Source organism: Sminthopsis crassicaudata, chromosome 4 (genome assembly GCF_048593235.1).
Source record: "Sminthopsis crassicaudata isolate SCR6 chromosome 4, ASM4859323v1, whole genome shotgun sequence".
NCBI lineage: Eukaryota > Metazoa > Chordata > Mammalia > Dasyuromorphia > Dasyuridae > Sminthopsis > Sminthopsis crassicaudata.
In genome coordinates this window covers 312291710-312310590 of record NC_133620.1, presented here as the reverse complement: position 1 = coordinate 312310590, position 18881 = coordinate 312291710, and the positions used below count along the sequence as shown (strand labels likewise).

Sequence of the window (18881 nt, the reverse complement as noted above, 5' to 3'; positions counted from 1 at the left end):
TTTCTTTCTATTGCCTCTCTTTTTAGAAATTATCTTCTACCATTCTTTCCCCCAAGATTTATCACTGGAGATTATATTCTAAATTGGTATTGTTATTAGTTGTTCTGTTTTTCCAAGGACATCAAATAATTTCTCATAGAACTGTTTTCCAGTGTTTAATCTCTATTGTAGTAACTGATTTGCATCAGTTAAATTCCGTTAGGAAATTACAATAGTGTTAATTCTTTAATCTCATCCTCAACTCAATTAAAACAGGCAATTGGAACTGCCTTATTTATACACTCTAACTTTCATTTTTATTTTTTCAGAAATGACTGTGGTATCAAGAGAAATCCCCTACTGATTTGAACCCTACATCTTGAAACACTCACACAGAGTAATAATAGCCTATACAGTGATCACATTTAATAATATATACAACCCTGGGCCCTATGAATCCCCGATATAACTACCATGAAGGAGGTTTTTATTATCTGTTCCCTGTAATCATCATTACTTTTTTAGTTTATATTTTTATAGTCACTTTTGATCCTGTATAAATTCATACACATCTTTCCATTTTTCTCTTAAATTTTTTATATTCATCATTTCTCACTGAAAAATATTTCAACATAAGTATATATATATATATATATATATATGGAGCATTGGATTGATGCAATAGTGTTAGACTTAATAATTGAAGAGATGCGAGTTCAAATTCTGCCTCCAGCATTTATTAGCTGTGTGATGAAGCAAGTCTGCTTATTTTTTCATGCTCTCTCCAAAGTTATGTCCTCTATGTTCCTAGAGCCAATATTTATATAAAGAGAATAAATTCAAATAAACATGTCTTCAATTTTCTTGACTTTTCTATTGAGTCTGACATCTCTGTTCTTTCCTGACTGAGCTTTTTTCTGGGGGAAAAAAAAAAAAAAAAGCCTCTAAGAAAGCTAAATGGGCCCCAGGAAAAGAGACAAGACTTTGAAGGAGATAATAAAGGATTTGGACTTTAACATCTGGCTGTACTTGTGGTAATTACTCTGACTGAAACAAAGGCTGCTCCCAAGGCCCCAGAGACCCCAAGAAAACTACCAGAGAACATTACAGTAAGCCACTTAATCTCTCAATGTGCCAGGTAACTCAAGGCTAAAAATTGCAAAACAGTTAGTTGACCCACCTTGATATATACTTGTATGAATACCTAATATAATGGTCCAGGTAATTCTATAAAGCTATAGATTGTCATTAATCTGCACTGGTAAAGGGAATTTCCTTATTGGTAACTGCCTATATAAATGAATCCACATTTCTGAACCTAATACTTCACATATAATTCAATACAAGATGATTAGTCATTCCATAAAAGTTTCTTGTCAATGAATCATTGGAATGAGATTTTTGTAGAAATTAATTTTTTATACATACTATTTCAGGGACCATTGCTAATTCTGACCTACATACTGTGTTGAAGAATCTCAGGTCCCCATCATACAGCACACAGTATGTAAGATATTCTCAAACTGACTAGTATTCAATAACAAGAAATGGAATATGGAAGAAAAGGTGTTGAGGATGGGCTTTTCTAAAGAACAAAATTCAAACTATTCATGTAAAATATGATAAAAAGGAATAAGAACTTCATGCTGCCAACTCAGAAAAAGACTAGAACTTAAAACTCCACTTGTTCAATAGAAAGCTAGCTTTAGGTTAACAGAGAGAAATCATCTCTAAGTATTAAAAGAAAATCAGTGATCATTAGATGGTGAACTAATACTATTCCACAGTCTAAGTAGATACTACAACATGTATCAGTTTTCCTATTCGTGAATGATGAGACATTTTTAATACAAATATTAAAATAAGTCAATTTTTTAAAAAATCATTTGGAACCTATATTTAGCACTTTTTTAAAATATGCCCATCTGAAATGTCTATTCACTAAAGTAAGAAATTATTCTTTCCCTCAAGAGGGATAAAATAAGGCATGGATCTCATGAGATGTTTTAGTGAGCAACACAATTTAATTACCATATTACAGAACCATGAGATTATGTAATTTATCAGTTTGGTTTTCTGGAGGTCTTTGGGCAGCCTTCCTTTCAGCAGATTAATCATCACAAGAATAGCCAGGTGTTAAAATCCAAAAGTTTTTATTGTCTCCTTCGCCTGGTACTCAGCTAGCTTTCTCCTGGCCTTCAGAGGGGACTTGGTTTCAGTGGAGAAAATGCAGGAGGAGAGGCTGGCCACCAGGAGGATGATGAAAATGGAAATGACTATCTCTCTCCTTGGCTCAGAGAGCTTGAGCTCCAGCCTCCAGTGAGCTTGTTTTCCCTGGCTCTGAATCTGAGAGCTTTTGCTTCAATCTGCAGCCACCACAAAGGTGGACAATGAAATGAATCTGTCTCTGCCGCCCAGCTTATATGCTCTACAATGAGTGTACACTAATATCACTAGGAAGCCATTATTTGTTGTAAGATTAAATCAATCATACTGAACTTGGAGAACTATTAATCACCATACTAAACTAGATAACCATTGTCTCATCAATTCCACTGACTTGTAAAAATCAATCATTGTCTCATCAATTCCACATCTTGTAAAAATCCTTATTTAATTTCATTGTTTTGGCCCATAACAAGATTAATTAAACCTATGTTTCCCCTTGCAGAGAATTTCAAGAGAAGACACTAGAAGAAGATAAAGTTAGAAATCAATTTTAATATCCCTGTTATCCTCGATTTGCTCATCTGTACAATAAGCTGGAGAAGGAAATGGCAAACCATTCCAGAATCTTTATTGAGAAAATCCCAAATGGGATCACAAAGAGATGGACACAACTGAAATTACTGAACACATACCTTATACTTAACATGGTGCCTTACAACATAATTATTAAATTCTTCTTTATTCATTCATTAAGTATCTAAGCATATATCATTTAATTACTTAGCTTATACATTTGACATTGAAATGATTAGCCATAAAATTACAGCAACAATAATCAAAATTACTTTTACTACTTTCAAACATTAAGAAAAAATTAACAAAATATATTCTGGAAAATTAATCAGGCTCAGTGTTACTCATAGTATTCACATTTTCCAGACTGAATTACACAGCAACTGAAAGGAAAAAAAATGCTCACATCAGGAAACCAATCACTCAGCTCATATTGTGGCCTGAATAAATCTAAACATTATTCACATAGTGCTAGAAGATTTATCTAATGCCGTAAACACAAAAGCATTCTCTTGTTAACTTCGAATGACTGATACTAAATATCTGTTTTTATAGCGGCAATCATGGTCTCAAAATTATTTGACACTTTTGGAATTGTGATTGCCTTTCAAGCTATTGTCTATGTTTGTACAAGAAATCCTACATATTTACCAACCACAATGCTTCTTCCTGTCCTGAGTTACTACTACATTTTTTGTCTTTTTTTTATATGGTATAATTGTTTAACCATATGCATATTCCATTATTTTCAGCTCAGGTCTCCAATAACTGCTCCAGCAAAATCTTAAAAAAAAAAAAAAATCCCCCCTCCCCCACTACAACCAAGTTATGATGAAGAAATTTCATGACAAAGGGTAGTAGAGGAAGTTTCCTGGTTTAAACATCCCTAACTGCTTTAACATTTAGTTCTCTGCAATCATAACCAAAATCCAGAGCTTCCACATCATAGAAAAAAATACGGCAAACTTCCAGAAATCAGAAGCATCAGAAGTATCAAGAAAGCACAGTCAAGATCAAAAAAAAAAACAAAAAAAAAAAAAACCCAGCAGTTTCTAATAAAATTAAATCTTAGAATAGAATATATTAAAAAAAAGGCAAAAAAAAATATTCCAACTAATAATATAAGCTGCAAAGCTGAGTTTTTAAAAGATGTTACAGCAGTTCTGATCAAAAGATCAGAGTGTAGTAGTCACTCTGAACTACAAACACAAAAGTCCAGAAACAAATGGAAAAAGTAAACTTATTTGAGCAATTGGAAGGAGCTATATGATGACACAGTACTAATATTTCTAATAATGGGAGAAAAATAATATTTGTTAAGAATTTTAAGATTTTTTAAAAGTGCAATACCTGTGGATGAACTGGTTCTGACTTGAGAGTTTAGAGAAGGAATACACTAAATACATTAGATAAAAGGATACTGAAGAAAGGGGTAGAACTTAGTATTTCTCATAACTGGAGTACACAAGAACAGTGTAAGCATGGAGAAGAGCAAGAAGGTATGAGATGAACCTCACTTTTATCTGAGGCAAAAAAAAAAAAAAAACAGAACACATACATACATATAACATATACATGAAGTTTCATAAAGAAATATACTCAATAAGAAACAGGTGGGATTAGGAGGAAAATTATTAAATAGGAATAAAATATTGGGAATAGTTACAAGTAAACTAAACTTTCTGATCACAAAATTGGGGAAAAAAACAGAATTAGATACTAAAGGAATGTCTAATAGATGAATAAAATTGTGGTACATAAATGTACTAAAATATTATTGTCATTAAAAATTATCAAAGAGCCAATTCCTAAGAATCAGGATCTAGTGTAGAGTGAAGTTAGCATAACCAGAACAATGATTTAAACAGTAACAAAATAAAAGAACAATTTTGAAAGACATAAGGATTCTGCACAAAGAAAAGATTTCACTTGCTTTAAAATAAATATGATAAATATAAAACTATCCTGCTTGTCTCTGCTTCCTTCTGTACCCCACTGTACTCTTTGTCTAAATAGCCTTCCTTTAAAAGATTCTGCTTTGGAGCAGAATCTATTATGCTTCAGCTGAAATTAAAAAAAAAGGAAGAGGCGAAATGTAAAAATGTCTAATAGTCCTGCACACTGTGTTATGCCCCAACAACACTTCCTACCAATTATATTAGTAGATATGTTACTGAATACTGTGCAAATAATTCTGTTTATGTGTAATGTGATTCTTTTTATGATTATAATTGCTTTCCATATAAGCTTAAATTATACCAGTATTGTACCTAGTTTGTATGATACACTGATACTGTTTTTCTTATTTCTATTTTCAAGAGGCTGTAGCCCTTGCACCAAATAAGTAACATTGTCACCAAGGTGTTGGAATAATAAACTAGTGTGAAAAAAAGGAAGTTTAATCCTCCTAATTAGAGAAGGTCTGCCTAGTAATGAACACAGTTCACAATTTGGGTTTTTGACATGTATGGTTATTCTAGCCACTATCCACAGTAGCAGTTAGTGTCAAATTATACCAACACACATATTTACATATATTCTAAGATCTCTGACTACTTACTTTAAAAGAGATGCTGATTTAAAGGCTTGACCAATTTCAACTCATTTTAACTACACATAGTAGCAATTAGAGGACCTAAACTAATCTTTATAAGGTAAAGCTTGCTCTTTGGCACTATGATATAATGGAAATACCACTAACAAAATCAAGAGACCGATAGTTTCAGCTCTGATATTAACACATACTGTCACATGGAAAAGTCACTTTCTCATCTGGGTTGTAGTTTCCTCATATTAAATGAAGCCAGACATTCTGGACATTGACATTTTATGACTTCGTAAAAGATAAAAACTTAAACCAACAATTACTTAATTTCTTTACAAATATAAAGATCTGGAATGTTAGTGATAGAGATAAGTTTCACTACTCTATGTACTTCCATGTACTGAAATAATGTATTAAGCAGGTGATTAATAAGTGCTTTTTAACTGATTCATTTGCTTGAATTTTCTTTTAAACTATGTATCATCAAAAGGATGCCTAATTCCAAAGATTCAATTGAATTCAATTTTAAATTTTAATGATGAATGGGTTGATTTTAGAAAAGCCTGGAAAGATTTACACGAACTGATGCTGAGTGAAGCAAACAGAATCAGGAAAACATTGTACAAAACACTAAAACTGTGATCAACTATGATAGACTTGATTCTCCTCAACAATTCAGTGATCCAAGGCTATCCCAATAAACTTTGGATGGAAAATACTATCCACATCCAGAGAGACTTATGAAAACTGAATGTGGATCACTGCACACTATTTTTGCCCTTTTTTTTTTCTTGTGGTTTTTCCTTTTTGTTATGATTTTTTTCTCCCAACCTGATTCATATGGAAATATGTAAAAAAATCAACCTATATGTGTAACCTAAAATAAATCATTTTTTAATTCAATATTAAAAAATTATTAAGCACCTACTACGTGAGTGCCATGCAAGCCATTAGATAAGATTCACAATTTAGATAAAATATAGATCTGACAGGATTGTAGAGGAATTATATAACCTATAATACAAAAAATACTTAACCCATGAAATAAATGTTAAAAAAGTATCAAGTCACAGGAGACATAAGAGGGAGGGGAATGATCATCTTTGGGGAGATTACCCATGTGAGTTGGGCTTTAAAGGAAAAATAAAAATTAAAGTAGGGAGGAAAATCTTAGGCATATGGGACAAAAAAAGCATAGTGGTAAGAAAATATAGGATAGGTAGAAGAAACCTTGAGAAATCAAGATTGGCTGAGAAATAGTAATGAGATCAAGATTGTATAGTATTAAAATCTTAAATGCTAGATTTTGGATTTCAAATTTTACTCTATGGGCAATCGGGAGTCATTGTAGATGGTTCTGAACAAAGCAGCAGCATGAGTATAACCAATACTTATCTGGTATAACAGATGGATGAGATGGGGAAGGGAGGGGAAAAAAGAGGAAAGATGAGGGGAGAAGAAATGTCAGATGCTTTTCAAGTACCATTTCATAAATGACTATGATTCTTACATTAGTGACATAGAAAATTTGTAATAAAGCAATAGCAGAAAATTCTGACCTTAATAACTATAACTATAATTCAATACAGAATTGGCTAGAGTTGTTGTTTTTACCTATGAAAAATAAATCTGAAATCAAAATAATGAGTTAATGAACAAGGAAAAATCAGCTGTCAGCTGTAAAAGTGCCAAAGAATCTGCCTACAGAAAACTCTGAGCCTTGAAAACATCTAATCAAAGAACTGGCATGCAAATTTTGTTAAGTAGGCTGATGAATCAATATTTTCTCTCAGTGATTAAGCTCACCTGTTTTCCTATTATGGCCTAGATAGCAATCACTGTGCCCTTGGAGAATTTTCCATTTAAATCATATTTGTACACACACACACGTGCACACATGCATGCACATGCACAAATTGGCCTTGGTTAGAAAGCTATGAGCTAATTTGGTAAAGGACACAGTTCTATGACGTTCATTACCACCTCTATTCTCTTGAAGTAAGAAGTCAGATTGTGGCACAATAGCAGCTTCATACCATTATCATTCTAAAACAAAGATTATATTCTATCCTGCTTTTAGATGCTGCTTTTCTTCTATGACTGACACTAACAACTACTATATTTACTTGTAAATTAAAGATTATATTTTAATTAGAATTATTTGTTAGTAATACTTGAATCCCTTGAAAATTATTTCTTTGTGGTATTATAAACATATAATCTAAACAAGAAAAAAGTTTATGTAGATCATATAATTTCTGCTGACCAAATACAAATTAACTATATTCCCATGTTTCATCAAAGCATAGAAGTGCTCCATATTTATGATGGTTATGAATGAGTAAGAGCTTATCAGCAGATCACCAACCAATTTGATTATTTTTTGCCACAGTTATTTGTAAAGTCTTACAAAGACATGGAAAAGTTGAAATCCACAGTGACAGAATTATTCACACTGATTAAATAACAGTTTTTTCAAAGTACCAAAGTACTGTATTTTAAAATTATTTTGAGTCACTAAAAAATGTCACTTTACAAATTAGAAGCTAAAATGGAGTTTACAAAGATATTTTTAAAATAGTTTTGATACATTCTAGTTTGAAAGCAAATAATTTGTGTTAAAAAGTTTAAATTATGGTTTCTTTAAATTGTATCCCAGGAAGTAGGCTGAAGAAACATTTAAGATAAATGTTACATAAATTAGTACTTTAAAAAGAAAACACAAATGAATTAAAGAACTGGGAGCCAAATAACCAAACAGAAGCTAACATTCCTTAGAATGCTTCAAAAAATTTTATTATGTGCTGAATGTTGGAGGGGATATGGGAAAACTGGGACACTAATACATTGTTGGTGGAATTGTGAATACATCCAGCCAATTTGGAGAGCAATTTGGAACTATGCTCAAAAAATTATCAAACTGTGCATACCCCTTTTGATCCAGCAGTGTTACTACTGGGCTTATATCCCAAAGAGATCTTAAAGAAGAGAAAGGGAGACCTGCATGAGCCAAATTGTTTGTGGCAGCCCTTTTTGTAGTCTAGGCTAGAAATTGGAAATTGAATGGATGCCCATCAATTGGAGAATGGCTGAATAAATTGTGCTATATGAATGTTATGGAATATTATTGTTCTATAAGAAATGACCAGCAGGATGACTTCAGAAAGGCCTGGAGAGACTTACATGAACTAATGCTGAGTGAAATGAGCAGGATCAGGAGATCATTATATACTTCAACAACAATACTATATGATGATCAATTCTGATGGACGTGGCTCTCTTCAACAATAAGATGAACCAAATCAGTTCCATCTGTTCAATAATGAAGAGAACCAGCTACCCAGTTAAAGAATTCTGGGAATGAGGGTGAACCACAACATAGCATTTCCAATCCCTGTTTTTGTCAGCTTGCATTTTTTATTTCCTTCTCTTTATTATTAAAAAAAATAATAAAAATAAAATTATTTCTAAGTCCAATTTTTCTTGTGCAGCAAAATAACTGTATGGATATGTAAACATATATTGTATTTATCATATACCTTTAACATATTTAGCATGTACTGGTCTACCTGCCATCTGGGGGAAGAGGTGGAGGGAAGGAGAGGAAAAGTTGGAACAGAAGGTTTTGCAAAGAAGGGTCAATGCTGAAAAATTACCCATGCATATATCTTGTAAATAAAAAGCCATAAGAAAATAAAAAGCTTTAAAATTTAAAAAAAAAAAAAAATTATTGTGATGCAATTAAGAAATGCCATAGTTTGCTAATATATTGAAAATCCAAAGTACTAAAATTAAACCAATTTTCACCAGCTAAAACTGTTTGTTAGGAAATTATTCTCTAAATACACAACCAATTATAAAATATCAATAGGGTACTTTGCAATTTAGCTATTATCTCTCAAGAACATTTCAGTTATTTCCTAGATAATTCCACTCCAGCTCTGCTTTTTGGGAAAAAAAAATTACTAATGCTAATAAACATTTTATGAATGACTTTCTCTTCCTCTTTTCCAAAACACACAAAGATATAACCAATCTCTAAGTTATAAACGTGTTTCCTAATTTCACCAAGAAAATTAATTTCTATTTTATTACTATCAAGAAAATGACTGTTTCAGAGATTGTTACTTACACTTTCAACAGGAAATGGTATGTGTGTGCATATATATATATATATATATATATATATATATATATATGAATGAAACAAAATACAAAGGAAAATATAATGCAGATCAAATGATGCATAAGGTTAGATATAATTTTATAGTAAACTATAATTTATCAACTTTAATTTGCTGCCCATAAATTCTATTTTACTTGCAAAATGTGTTTTGTATCCAAAATGCCTCCAAACATTGTATAATAATACTTCTAGGAGAAGGTGCTTTCCAATGTTATATTTTGTCAGAAACTTTGTTACAAAAAGTAGAATATAGGAAGATAATGATACATGGCAGGATGTCACAGACAGGGAATTAAGGTATGAAAATAATAACATCAAAAATCCTGAAAAATAAACAATATGCATTGAGAGCAAAAAGGAAGGGAAAGGGTGAAAATAAGAGGTTGATCTGTCTGGAAAGGAAGAGGAATCAAGTGATGTTAAATGAATAGGAATAAAAAGCAAATGTGAAATTAACTATTTTTATGTATGAGATGATCCCAAACCACATAATCAAAACTTAAGGGCTATACATTATAACTGGGTTTAAAAAGATGAGAACAGACAAATTCAGGTAATAAATTTCTGGTCCAAAATTATATATAAACTATTCTCACATAAGTTTTCAACAATAAAAAGAATACATATGACTACTTCTTTGCCATATAGCTTTAACAACTGTGTAATGTTACAGCTAAAAGGTAATTTTATTTTAAAATGGACCTCTCTGAATATATTTCACCTAAAGTACTGAAGATGTAACATGTACACGTATCTTTTTTCTGAACCATTACTACCAACATACAAAATTATCTAACTAGAAATATACTGCAATGAGGGATAGAGTGGGAAAGGAACATTTATTAAGAGCTTATTATTGTTCCAGGCACTGTTACAACAACACTTGGAAGTAGATGCTATTATTATTCCTGTTTTAAAATTGATGTTGTAACTAAGGCAGAGTTTAAGTGACTTGCTCAGGATCAAACTGCTAGGAAGAATAAGACTTCATTTGAACTCTACTCTAAGATCAGTGCACAATCCATTGCACTTTCTAAACTGCCTCTGTATACATTATTATGACAGTCAAAATCTTTTTACTATGAATTGTGTGGAAAGGAAGAATATTCTACAAATAAATTGTTATCTGAACATTTTATTTACATATAGCACAGCTGACAGATTTAATTGACAAGTATGACATACAGACTAGAATGATAGTACAGGGCATAAAAAAATATTTCTACCATCTTACTAATGTCCTGATGTCCAGCCTTAGGTATTCAACCATCTATTAGACAATTTGATCCATATTTCTCTTATTCATTTAAAATTCAACATGTCAAAAAATGAATTCATTATCTTTCCCCCCAAACTCTTCCCAATATTCCTATTCTTAAAAGTACCATTATCCACCTAATCATCAAGATCCATAACCTAGCTATTATCCTCAAATCCTCATTCTTTCACCCACCACCCCCATTATCTTATCTGTTACCAACTCTTATTGATTCTACTTTTACATCATTTTTGACAATGCTATACCCCTATTCTAAGATCTCATTACTTCATTTTTGGACTATAGCAAGAGATTTCTATTTGGGTCTCCCTGCCTCAAAGCCTCTCTCCAATCCATCCTACACTCAGTTGCTAAAGTGACTGATCTTCCACAAGACTGACCATGTCACCACCACCGCCATTACAATTCAGTAAATTTTAATGGTTCACTAGTAATTACAGGACGAAATATAAAATCTTCTGCTTGCCTTTCAAAGCTCTCAAAGCTTATCCCTTTATTCCTTTCCAGTCTTTTTACATCTTATTCTTTTCTCCTCTTCAAGTATGTACAACTGATCCAATGACACTGGCCTTGTTACTGATTCTTAGATAAGATGCTTCTAACTGTGCATTTTCATTGGCTATACCCCATTCCTATAATACTTTCCTTCCTCATTTCAGTCTCCTAGTTACTCTGACTTCCTTCAAGTCTCAGACAAACGGGTGCTTAATAAGTATTTATTAGTTGACTGAATGCATTTTCCCTGTTATATATCTTGTAAGTATTGTGTTTGTATACTGACTCCTCCATCTGAATAAGAACTCTGTGGGGGCATAACTGTTTTTGCCTTTCTTTGTATCCTCAGCAACTTATCACAGGGCAAAACTTAAGAGTAAGCTGCAGAATTAAAAAAAAAAAAAAAAACTATGATTTCATATTAATCTTACCTTATCCTACCATATTGGCAACAAAGGAGCAAACTGAACTTTCACATTCTAATTATTATTCAGGATAAATATAATACTAGGATAAATGCAGATGAATAAAGAGACTAAATTAGATTCAATCCACTTTGAAAAAAGGTTGCCCAATATTTATTTCCAATTCTAAAAGCAATGACAACAGAACAAAAAAGATATATGTGGATAACTAAAATCCTTGAAAAACCACATTCTTTTAGCCTTAAGTTGCACCCTCTTTCATCAAAGAATTTATCAGACATACCAATAATTATATTGATTTCTTTTAACTGAGTTCTCTTCCCTCAAAATGTTTATTTCATTTATTTTTTTCTTAAATTCCTCGAACCTGTTCAGTTCCATTCTTCTCTCTCTCTCTCTCTCTCTCTCTCTCTCTCTCTCTCTCTCTCTCTCTTTTTTTGGCTGAGGCAATTAAGGTTAAGTGACTTGCCCAGGGTCACATACCCAGGAAGTATTAAGTGTCTGAGACCAAATTTGAACTCAGGTCCTCCAGAATTCAAGGCTGGTGCTCTATCATAATACGTGCCATCTAGCTGCCCCTTCAGTTCCTTTCTTAAGAAATTGCTGTGCATAAGATAAATGGCACTGTGGTAACATAGTAGAGTGCTGGGCTTGGAATTAGGAAGAACAGGATTCAAATTCCACCCCTAACATTTATTAATTATGTGATCTTGAACTTAACTTCTATATGTCTCTGATAACTCTCAAATGCATACTAAGTCGTAAACAAATTGGCAAAGGGAGTTTCACTACACAAATGAAATCTTAACTCTTTTGTTTGTATGTACATGGTAGCTGAGTTTGCAAGGGCAATAACAAAACAATTCCTACCTTTATTCTCTTTAGGGGATATATGAACACAGATAAATAAACACATAATTTCAAAAAGGTAAAATCATTAATAAGTGGGTGAATCAGAAAAGAACTCTACTAGGAAGTGAAATGAAGAAACCTTAATGATTTTAAATAGGAATTTAAGGAAAGAACACATGTCACAGTACATAGGCACAGAAAAGGGAGATAAAATGTTATATATAGAAATGGCTGCTGACTAGTGGGACTAGAATTGGGAATACATGAAGAAGAATATGATCTAAGACTGTTATAATACAAGAGATTCAAGATTGTTGAGGGTTTCAAATGCTGGTCTAAGGAAAATGCATTTTATCCTAGAAACAATATTTAAGTAAGTGATATGATCATATCTGTGCTTCAGGAACACAGATTTGGTATTTGTGGCATTGTGAAAGGCAGACTAAAGAAAGGAAAGATAAGTTAATAAGCTAAAGAAATAATCTAGACTTGATGTGATAGGGGTTCTGAACTAAGGCAGAACCTGTATGAATGGAGGTGTAGAAGAAATAAAATCAGTAAAACGTAGTCAGTGATTACATGTGGGAGTTGAGAAAGATGAAAGGAAAAGTCAAAGAAGTGAACATGATAACTATTAATGAAGACAGAAAAAAAATAGCTGAAAATCTAGAATAGGATTTATCAAATTTGAAAGGTAGTTATAATCAAAAAAGTGATGAACCCAAAGGAAGAAAAATAAGGGGGGGAGAGAGAAAATTAAAGGGCCAAAAGCAAAATGAAAACTAAAAAAGGCCTCTGGATTTAGCAACCAAGAGTTCTTTGTCTATCTTGTAAAGAACAGTTTCATTTATGGAGTAAGGGAACAAACCAAATTGCTCGGAATTAGGGGTGATAAAGAAATAATAATATCTAGCATTTTAAGATTTACAAGTACTTTGGAAATTTTATTTTATTTGGTTGTGACAACTCTGGAAGATAAGTATTAATATTAACTTCATTTTATAGATAAGGAAACCAAGTCATAAGTTAAATGATTTCCTGAGTAGGTTCAATGATCTGTCCTGATTGTGGACATCCTTTCTAGGAGTATGGCTTTCTGAGAAATAATAAGGATGATATCTCAAGGAGATTACAGGGTCAAGAGACAGTTTCTTTTTTAAAAGGATAAGGGAGATGAACATATTTGTAGACAGTGGAGAAGCAATCAAAGGATAAGGAAAGGTTGAAGAATTCCTCCCACAGAAAATGGGAATGGAAAGAACAATGTTATGTACACAGCAGGTAAGCAATAAGTATTTACTAAGAGTAATTAAGTCCAAATGTACATGTTGTAGGCTGGATAAATTTTTCAGGCACAGGAAGACTTGATGAAAGGTATATAAGGATATGATACATATATTAATAAAAAATCTGACTGTATAAATGGGGTATGTCTAAAAGTCTTTTCAGGTAAAAGTAATGTCATATTTAACTTCTTATTTGGGAGTTCAAATACTTATTTTAAAGTTTTAATAGATATATATGTAAATGCCCATAAAAAGTTTGTTTTTTCTTGTCCTTAATCTTTCTTTCTCATTTCAAATCAGGGGTTGAAAGACAAATAAATTCTGTTGTTTCCCCTGAATTATAGGAAAAACAAAGACACAAGGTAAATATTGAGCATTGATATACTAGAATTCTAAGACCAAATGATATAATGATCATTCAAGAACTAAATAGCTCTACAAATTAAAAGTACAAAACTAAAATTCTATAATATGACTCCAGAAAATGGGAATTTTAACATAAAAATTAAACCAATCCACTATCATTTGCAGAATCCAAAATATTTTCAGGCAACTCAAAAATTTTATAAGCAGTATAACAATATGGCAAACTCAAAGGTGAGGAGAAGACAAATATAACTCAACAAACTGAGTAGAATCAAGCTTTTTTATATAGTTGGTTAAGGAAACATAATTTGACATATGGTATATTTAAATTACTGCAGGTAAAATTATCATTAATGATTTAATAATTCCTTGCTGACTGACCATAACCCTAAACATAAAGATTACCTATTTTTAAAAGCTATAGAAAAAATAGCTAAACTGTACAAGTCTCAGCTCTTTTCTTTGCAAGTATGTGTTTTAAGATTTCTTTAAATACGATAACCAAGAACTATTCAAATATTATTTTTATTTAGTGAAATGTCTATTTGCTGCCATGCGATTAATGAAACTCTTCTAAAATCTCAATAAAAACTTACTGATTTTCATTAGTTCATATTTGTAAATGATTATTATTTAAGAAAAAAATACTTTTCAAAAAGTTATTGGGATAATTACAGCAAAAACTCAATCCTAAAAGATAAATGCAAAGTCTATCTAAAAGGAATGCTTCTAAAATGTGTTTTAATACAAACAAGAAAACAAAAAAAGGAAATGTTTTTCATGTTCTCTTTTTTCCCCCCCTTTCTTTTTCTTTTAAAGAAAAGATATAGTAGTAATCCTGGATAAAAAATTATTTAGCAAGCTTTCCCTTTTTAAAGAAAAAATCAAGCAATGGTTAAGCAACAAAACAGCAGTATCTTTTTAAACATAAATACAATTTCTCAAAATTGTGTCCATTTTTACAAAAAAAAAAAAATTAGTTCTGAGATATTTTAAAAAGCAAGATTAAAAAAAAAGTAGACTAGCAGAATATAAATGAATAAAACAACCAAGCATGAAAAAGAGGCAAAGATAATTATTTTAAAGGGCATTATATATAAATTATCACATTTGCAAAAACAACCAAAACACTTTTTTTTAATTTAAAAAAAAAAATTGATTAACAAGTTAAAGTACTTACAGCCATTATTAACTCAAAGGGGTGTTTATATACCCGCACTGGGGATTGGTATTTTTGCACCATGATTGTAATGTTTTAGCAATCTTCAAACCTGCAAAACATATACAAAAACACACTATGATGGGAGAAAAAAGGTAACTATCTTTATACATTACATTATCATTACTCCCCCCATAATAGGAAAACAAGGATCTCAAACTAATAAAGGAAAGAAAATATAGAATCTGCTGAATTTTTAGTAGATTTTAAGAAAAGGTAATTGGCTAATTTTTTTTAACATGAAAACAACTGTGATATAGTGGAGAAAAAGGACACCTAGCCTTGCCAGTTTACAATCCTGGATTCTATTACAAAGTCAGGGTGGTATCTAGGAAAGAAAATTTCTATTATTTTAATACATGAAAAAACTAGTTTATTCACCAAATACTAAGTAGGAGGATAACACAAAGAGATAAAAATGAAAAGAAAAAAAAAAAAAAACAAACAATTCAAATTAAGCCCTCAAGTAAAATATTGAATACATCTGAATTTGGTAAATAAATTTTAATTTCCAATTTGTTCTATCATTTTAAGATTGATCTTCACAAAGCTAAAGGAAAGTTTCTCAACATATTCCTAACCAACTAATTAATGATCTGTAATGTACATAAATACCAGAAAAGTTTGTACTGAAAAGAATCCTTTTATAATGTAGATAACCATTCTCTAGCTTGTTGGATGAATGCCAATATTAATTTTTCTGAAAACACACTTGTGTTCCTCAAACACAGAACTATAGAGCTGGAGAACAGAAAGATCTCTGATGACATCTAGTAAACCACCTTCATTTTACATAAGGCAATTGAAATCTAGGGAGACAGAATATAGATAACCTCCCCAATAAGGTTAAACAGCAAGTTGGGGTGATGAAAGAAGAAAGTTATGAATAAAAGGAAAAAAGGACCAGAATCAGGTTCTTCTGATTACATTTCAGTGCTTTCTCAGTTAACTGTTGCTTTGTGAAACCAGATATTTCTTCTTCCAAACTGGTATTTCTTTTTTAATTTAAATTATTAATTAAAGTAATAACATCAAAATTAACTGACAAATATGTGCTCAATATAGGAAATATACAGATGAAAAACAGCAGATGACAGGTAACAAAATTGGGAAAAAAACCTGAAAAATGTCTAGATAGTTTTAATAAGCATTTTATTATTTATAGTCTTCTAATACCGTTAGCATTTCAATGAAAAGGATGTTTTTACTTAGTTTCATTTTTTTCTTGTTTCTTTTAAGTAGAAACTAAATTGATGTTCTATGAGAAGCTTTTCTCAAGCCCTCTTAACTCTGGTGTTATTTATTCTGTATATAGCTTGTTTTATATGTATTTGTTTGCTTGTAGTGTCCTCCATTATACCTAAGCTCTTAGAGAGTAGGACTGTCTTTTACCTCCTTTTGCATTCTCAGGGCATAGTGCCTGCAACATAATAGGACCTTAATATTTATTGATTGATTTTGGGGTAGTTTACTGTTTTTTGTCACTACTGTGGCCCAAACTCCAGGATTTTAACTCTAATACTTCTATGGGGTATATTACAATCCAGAATTTAATCTGGAAAAAAATAAATCATAAATATCTTTAGTTCACCAACTACTGTTAAGGGAGTTGACATATAAAAGGGAACACATCTTTGGAAGTGTGGATTAGTTTTTTAAGAAACTTTTAATAGCCATTCATTTTAGTGAATTATTTGCTCTATGAGCTACTATTGCTCATCAGATTTCTTAGAAAATCTGCTCAACTTTTTACCCGAGAAAATGGTAGAAATGGGATGTTTGGGACCAAAAACTTGTTCCCAAAGAGAGCCTTATTACAAAGACCAAGTGGCATCCTTTGTTGAGCTGCCTCTCCGGTAATACGTTTTCTTAAAATAAATCACAGATAACTTTTAAATAGATCAAAAAATATGTGAAGAGACCACGTTGCTTAGTTTAAAGAGAAGCCCAAAGAGGAGGGCAAGGTACATTACTCCTACTAGAGAAAACTCCATCCACTAAATAACATTTGAGAAAAACCCAGAAAGTGAGCAAGAAAATGAGTGCCAGAACCCCAAAAATCAGGCTCCTTAAAAAGAAGTGGGGAAAGGGGAAAAGATATTTGAGGGTGAGAGTGGTACCAAAAGGGTTTGGGAGAATACCAAAGAAATGTAGGAAGCGCTGTCAAAGGCAGATCTCTGGATTGTGAAAGTAACCAGAAATGGCTGAAGACCTAGGGTCCTGGAAGACTCAGCCATCCAGAAGAAATGGGGGAGTAACTAGGAGCTAAACTCTGAATAGAGTACTGAGAGATGGAAGAGAGATGAGAGCTAGGCGAGAGAGGGGTTAATTAGGGAAGTTGAAGGGTGACGAGGAATAGGGTGACGAAGAGAAAACCAAGACTTAAAAAGTTAAAGAGAGCACGACTACAGGCGGAAAGAGAAAGGGGGTGTGAAGGGGGGGGGGAACGTGAGAACTAGGAAAGAAAGATAAGCAGGACCCAAAGCAAAGGGAGAGAAGGAAAAAGATCTTTGGGAAGGAAAAGATTTCATAAGTGAGGGCAGAATCCTAACAAGATGGGTTTGTTTGTTTTTTGGGGGGGAGCAGGACGTAAGTAAAGAGATTACAAATCTCTTCCGAGAGGCCGAAATGGCCTAAGGGAAGGAAGCTAGACCAGGGCCTGGGGAAAGGATGGCGAAATGCAGCAGCAAGAGGTCCAGGACCCGTCAACTTAAGAGGGCAGGGGGCGCGGACGACCTGAAAGGAGAACCCCTGTTCCAGGGATTCAGAACCAGATCTTGAAGGTCGGGCAGGACCTAGAAGCCTGCAGGGGGTTAATGAAGGGACGCGGGTCCCTGGCCTAGGGAAGGAGACGGTTTGGCACCTAGCCGACAGAGCACAGGAAACAGCCCCCAAAAGAGGGCTGGGATGCGGAAGGAGCCCTCGGGAGCGGAAGACCGGGAGAGCCCAAAGTCACCCTCCCGCCAGCTTGCCGGCCGTCCAGCCATCCCGCCGGCTTTGGAAGGCCGAGAACGCGCACAATGCCCGCCCTCCAGGACGCGCGCCTACCTCCTGTCAGAAAGGCCGGGTTCGGAGCAGAGGGCGGCGGGAGGCGCTCATCCCGGCGGCTCCGGCGGTGTTGGAGTCGCTGCTGCTGCTGCTGCTCTACTAGTGTGGCTTCTGCTTCTAATGCTACCGCTACTGCTGAAGCAGCTCCTCCGACCGCTGGTTCCGGGGAGTGGGCTGGGGAGGGGGAGGAGGAGCAGGGAGAAGAGAAGAGAAGGGACGGGTGGTTGTTACGGGTGACGGAGAGGGCGGGGCCCAGGCGGCCGAAACAGGCGCACATGCGCAGCGGGGGCAGAAGTGGGCGTAAGCTGCGGGGGACGACGGTTGCTAGGGTAGAAGAAGGTGGAGGGAGGGAAACTAGTTAGCGAGGGGGAGGGTCAATGAGAACGACCTGGGCTGAACCTCAGTTGCGCAAGCGCGAAGAGGGGTACAAGATGGGTGGAGAGCGCGCTCGCGGGGCAC

At 33.5% G+C, this 18881-nt stretch overlaps 1 protein-coding gene across 1 annotated transcript in view; it reads right to left on the bottom strand.

The window, feature by feature from the left end:
• The window catches only part of SEC14L1 (SEC14 like lipid binding 1), a 95844-nt gene extending 77175 nt beyond the window's left edge, over positions 1-18669 (bottom strand). Inside the window, exons 1-2 of the mRNA XM_074260227.1 lie at positions 18423-18669; positions 15336-15426 (exon numbers count right to left, since the gene is read on the bottom strand). Of these exons, the coding sequence (XP_074116328.1) occupies positions 15336-15398 (63 nt within the window). The 5' untranslated portion in view covers positions 15399-15426; positions 18423-18669. The remainder of the gene's footprint in view (positions 1-15335; positions 15427-18422) is intronic.
• Positions 18670-18881: the final 212 nt, after the last annotated feature.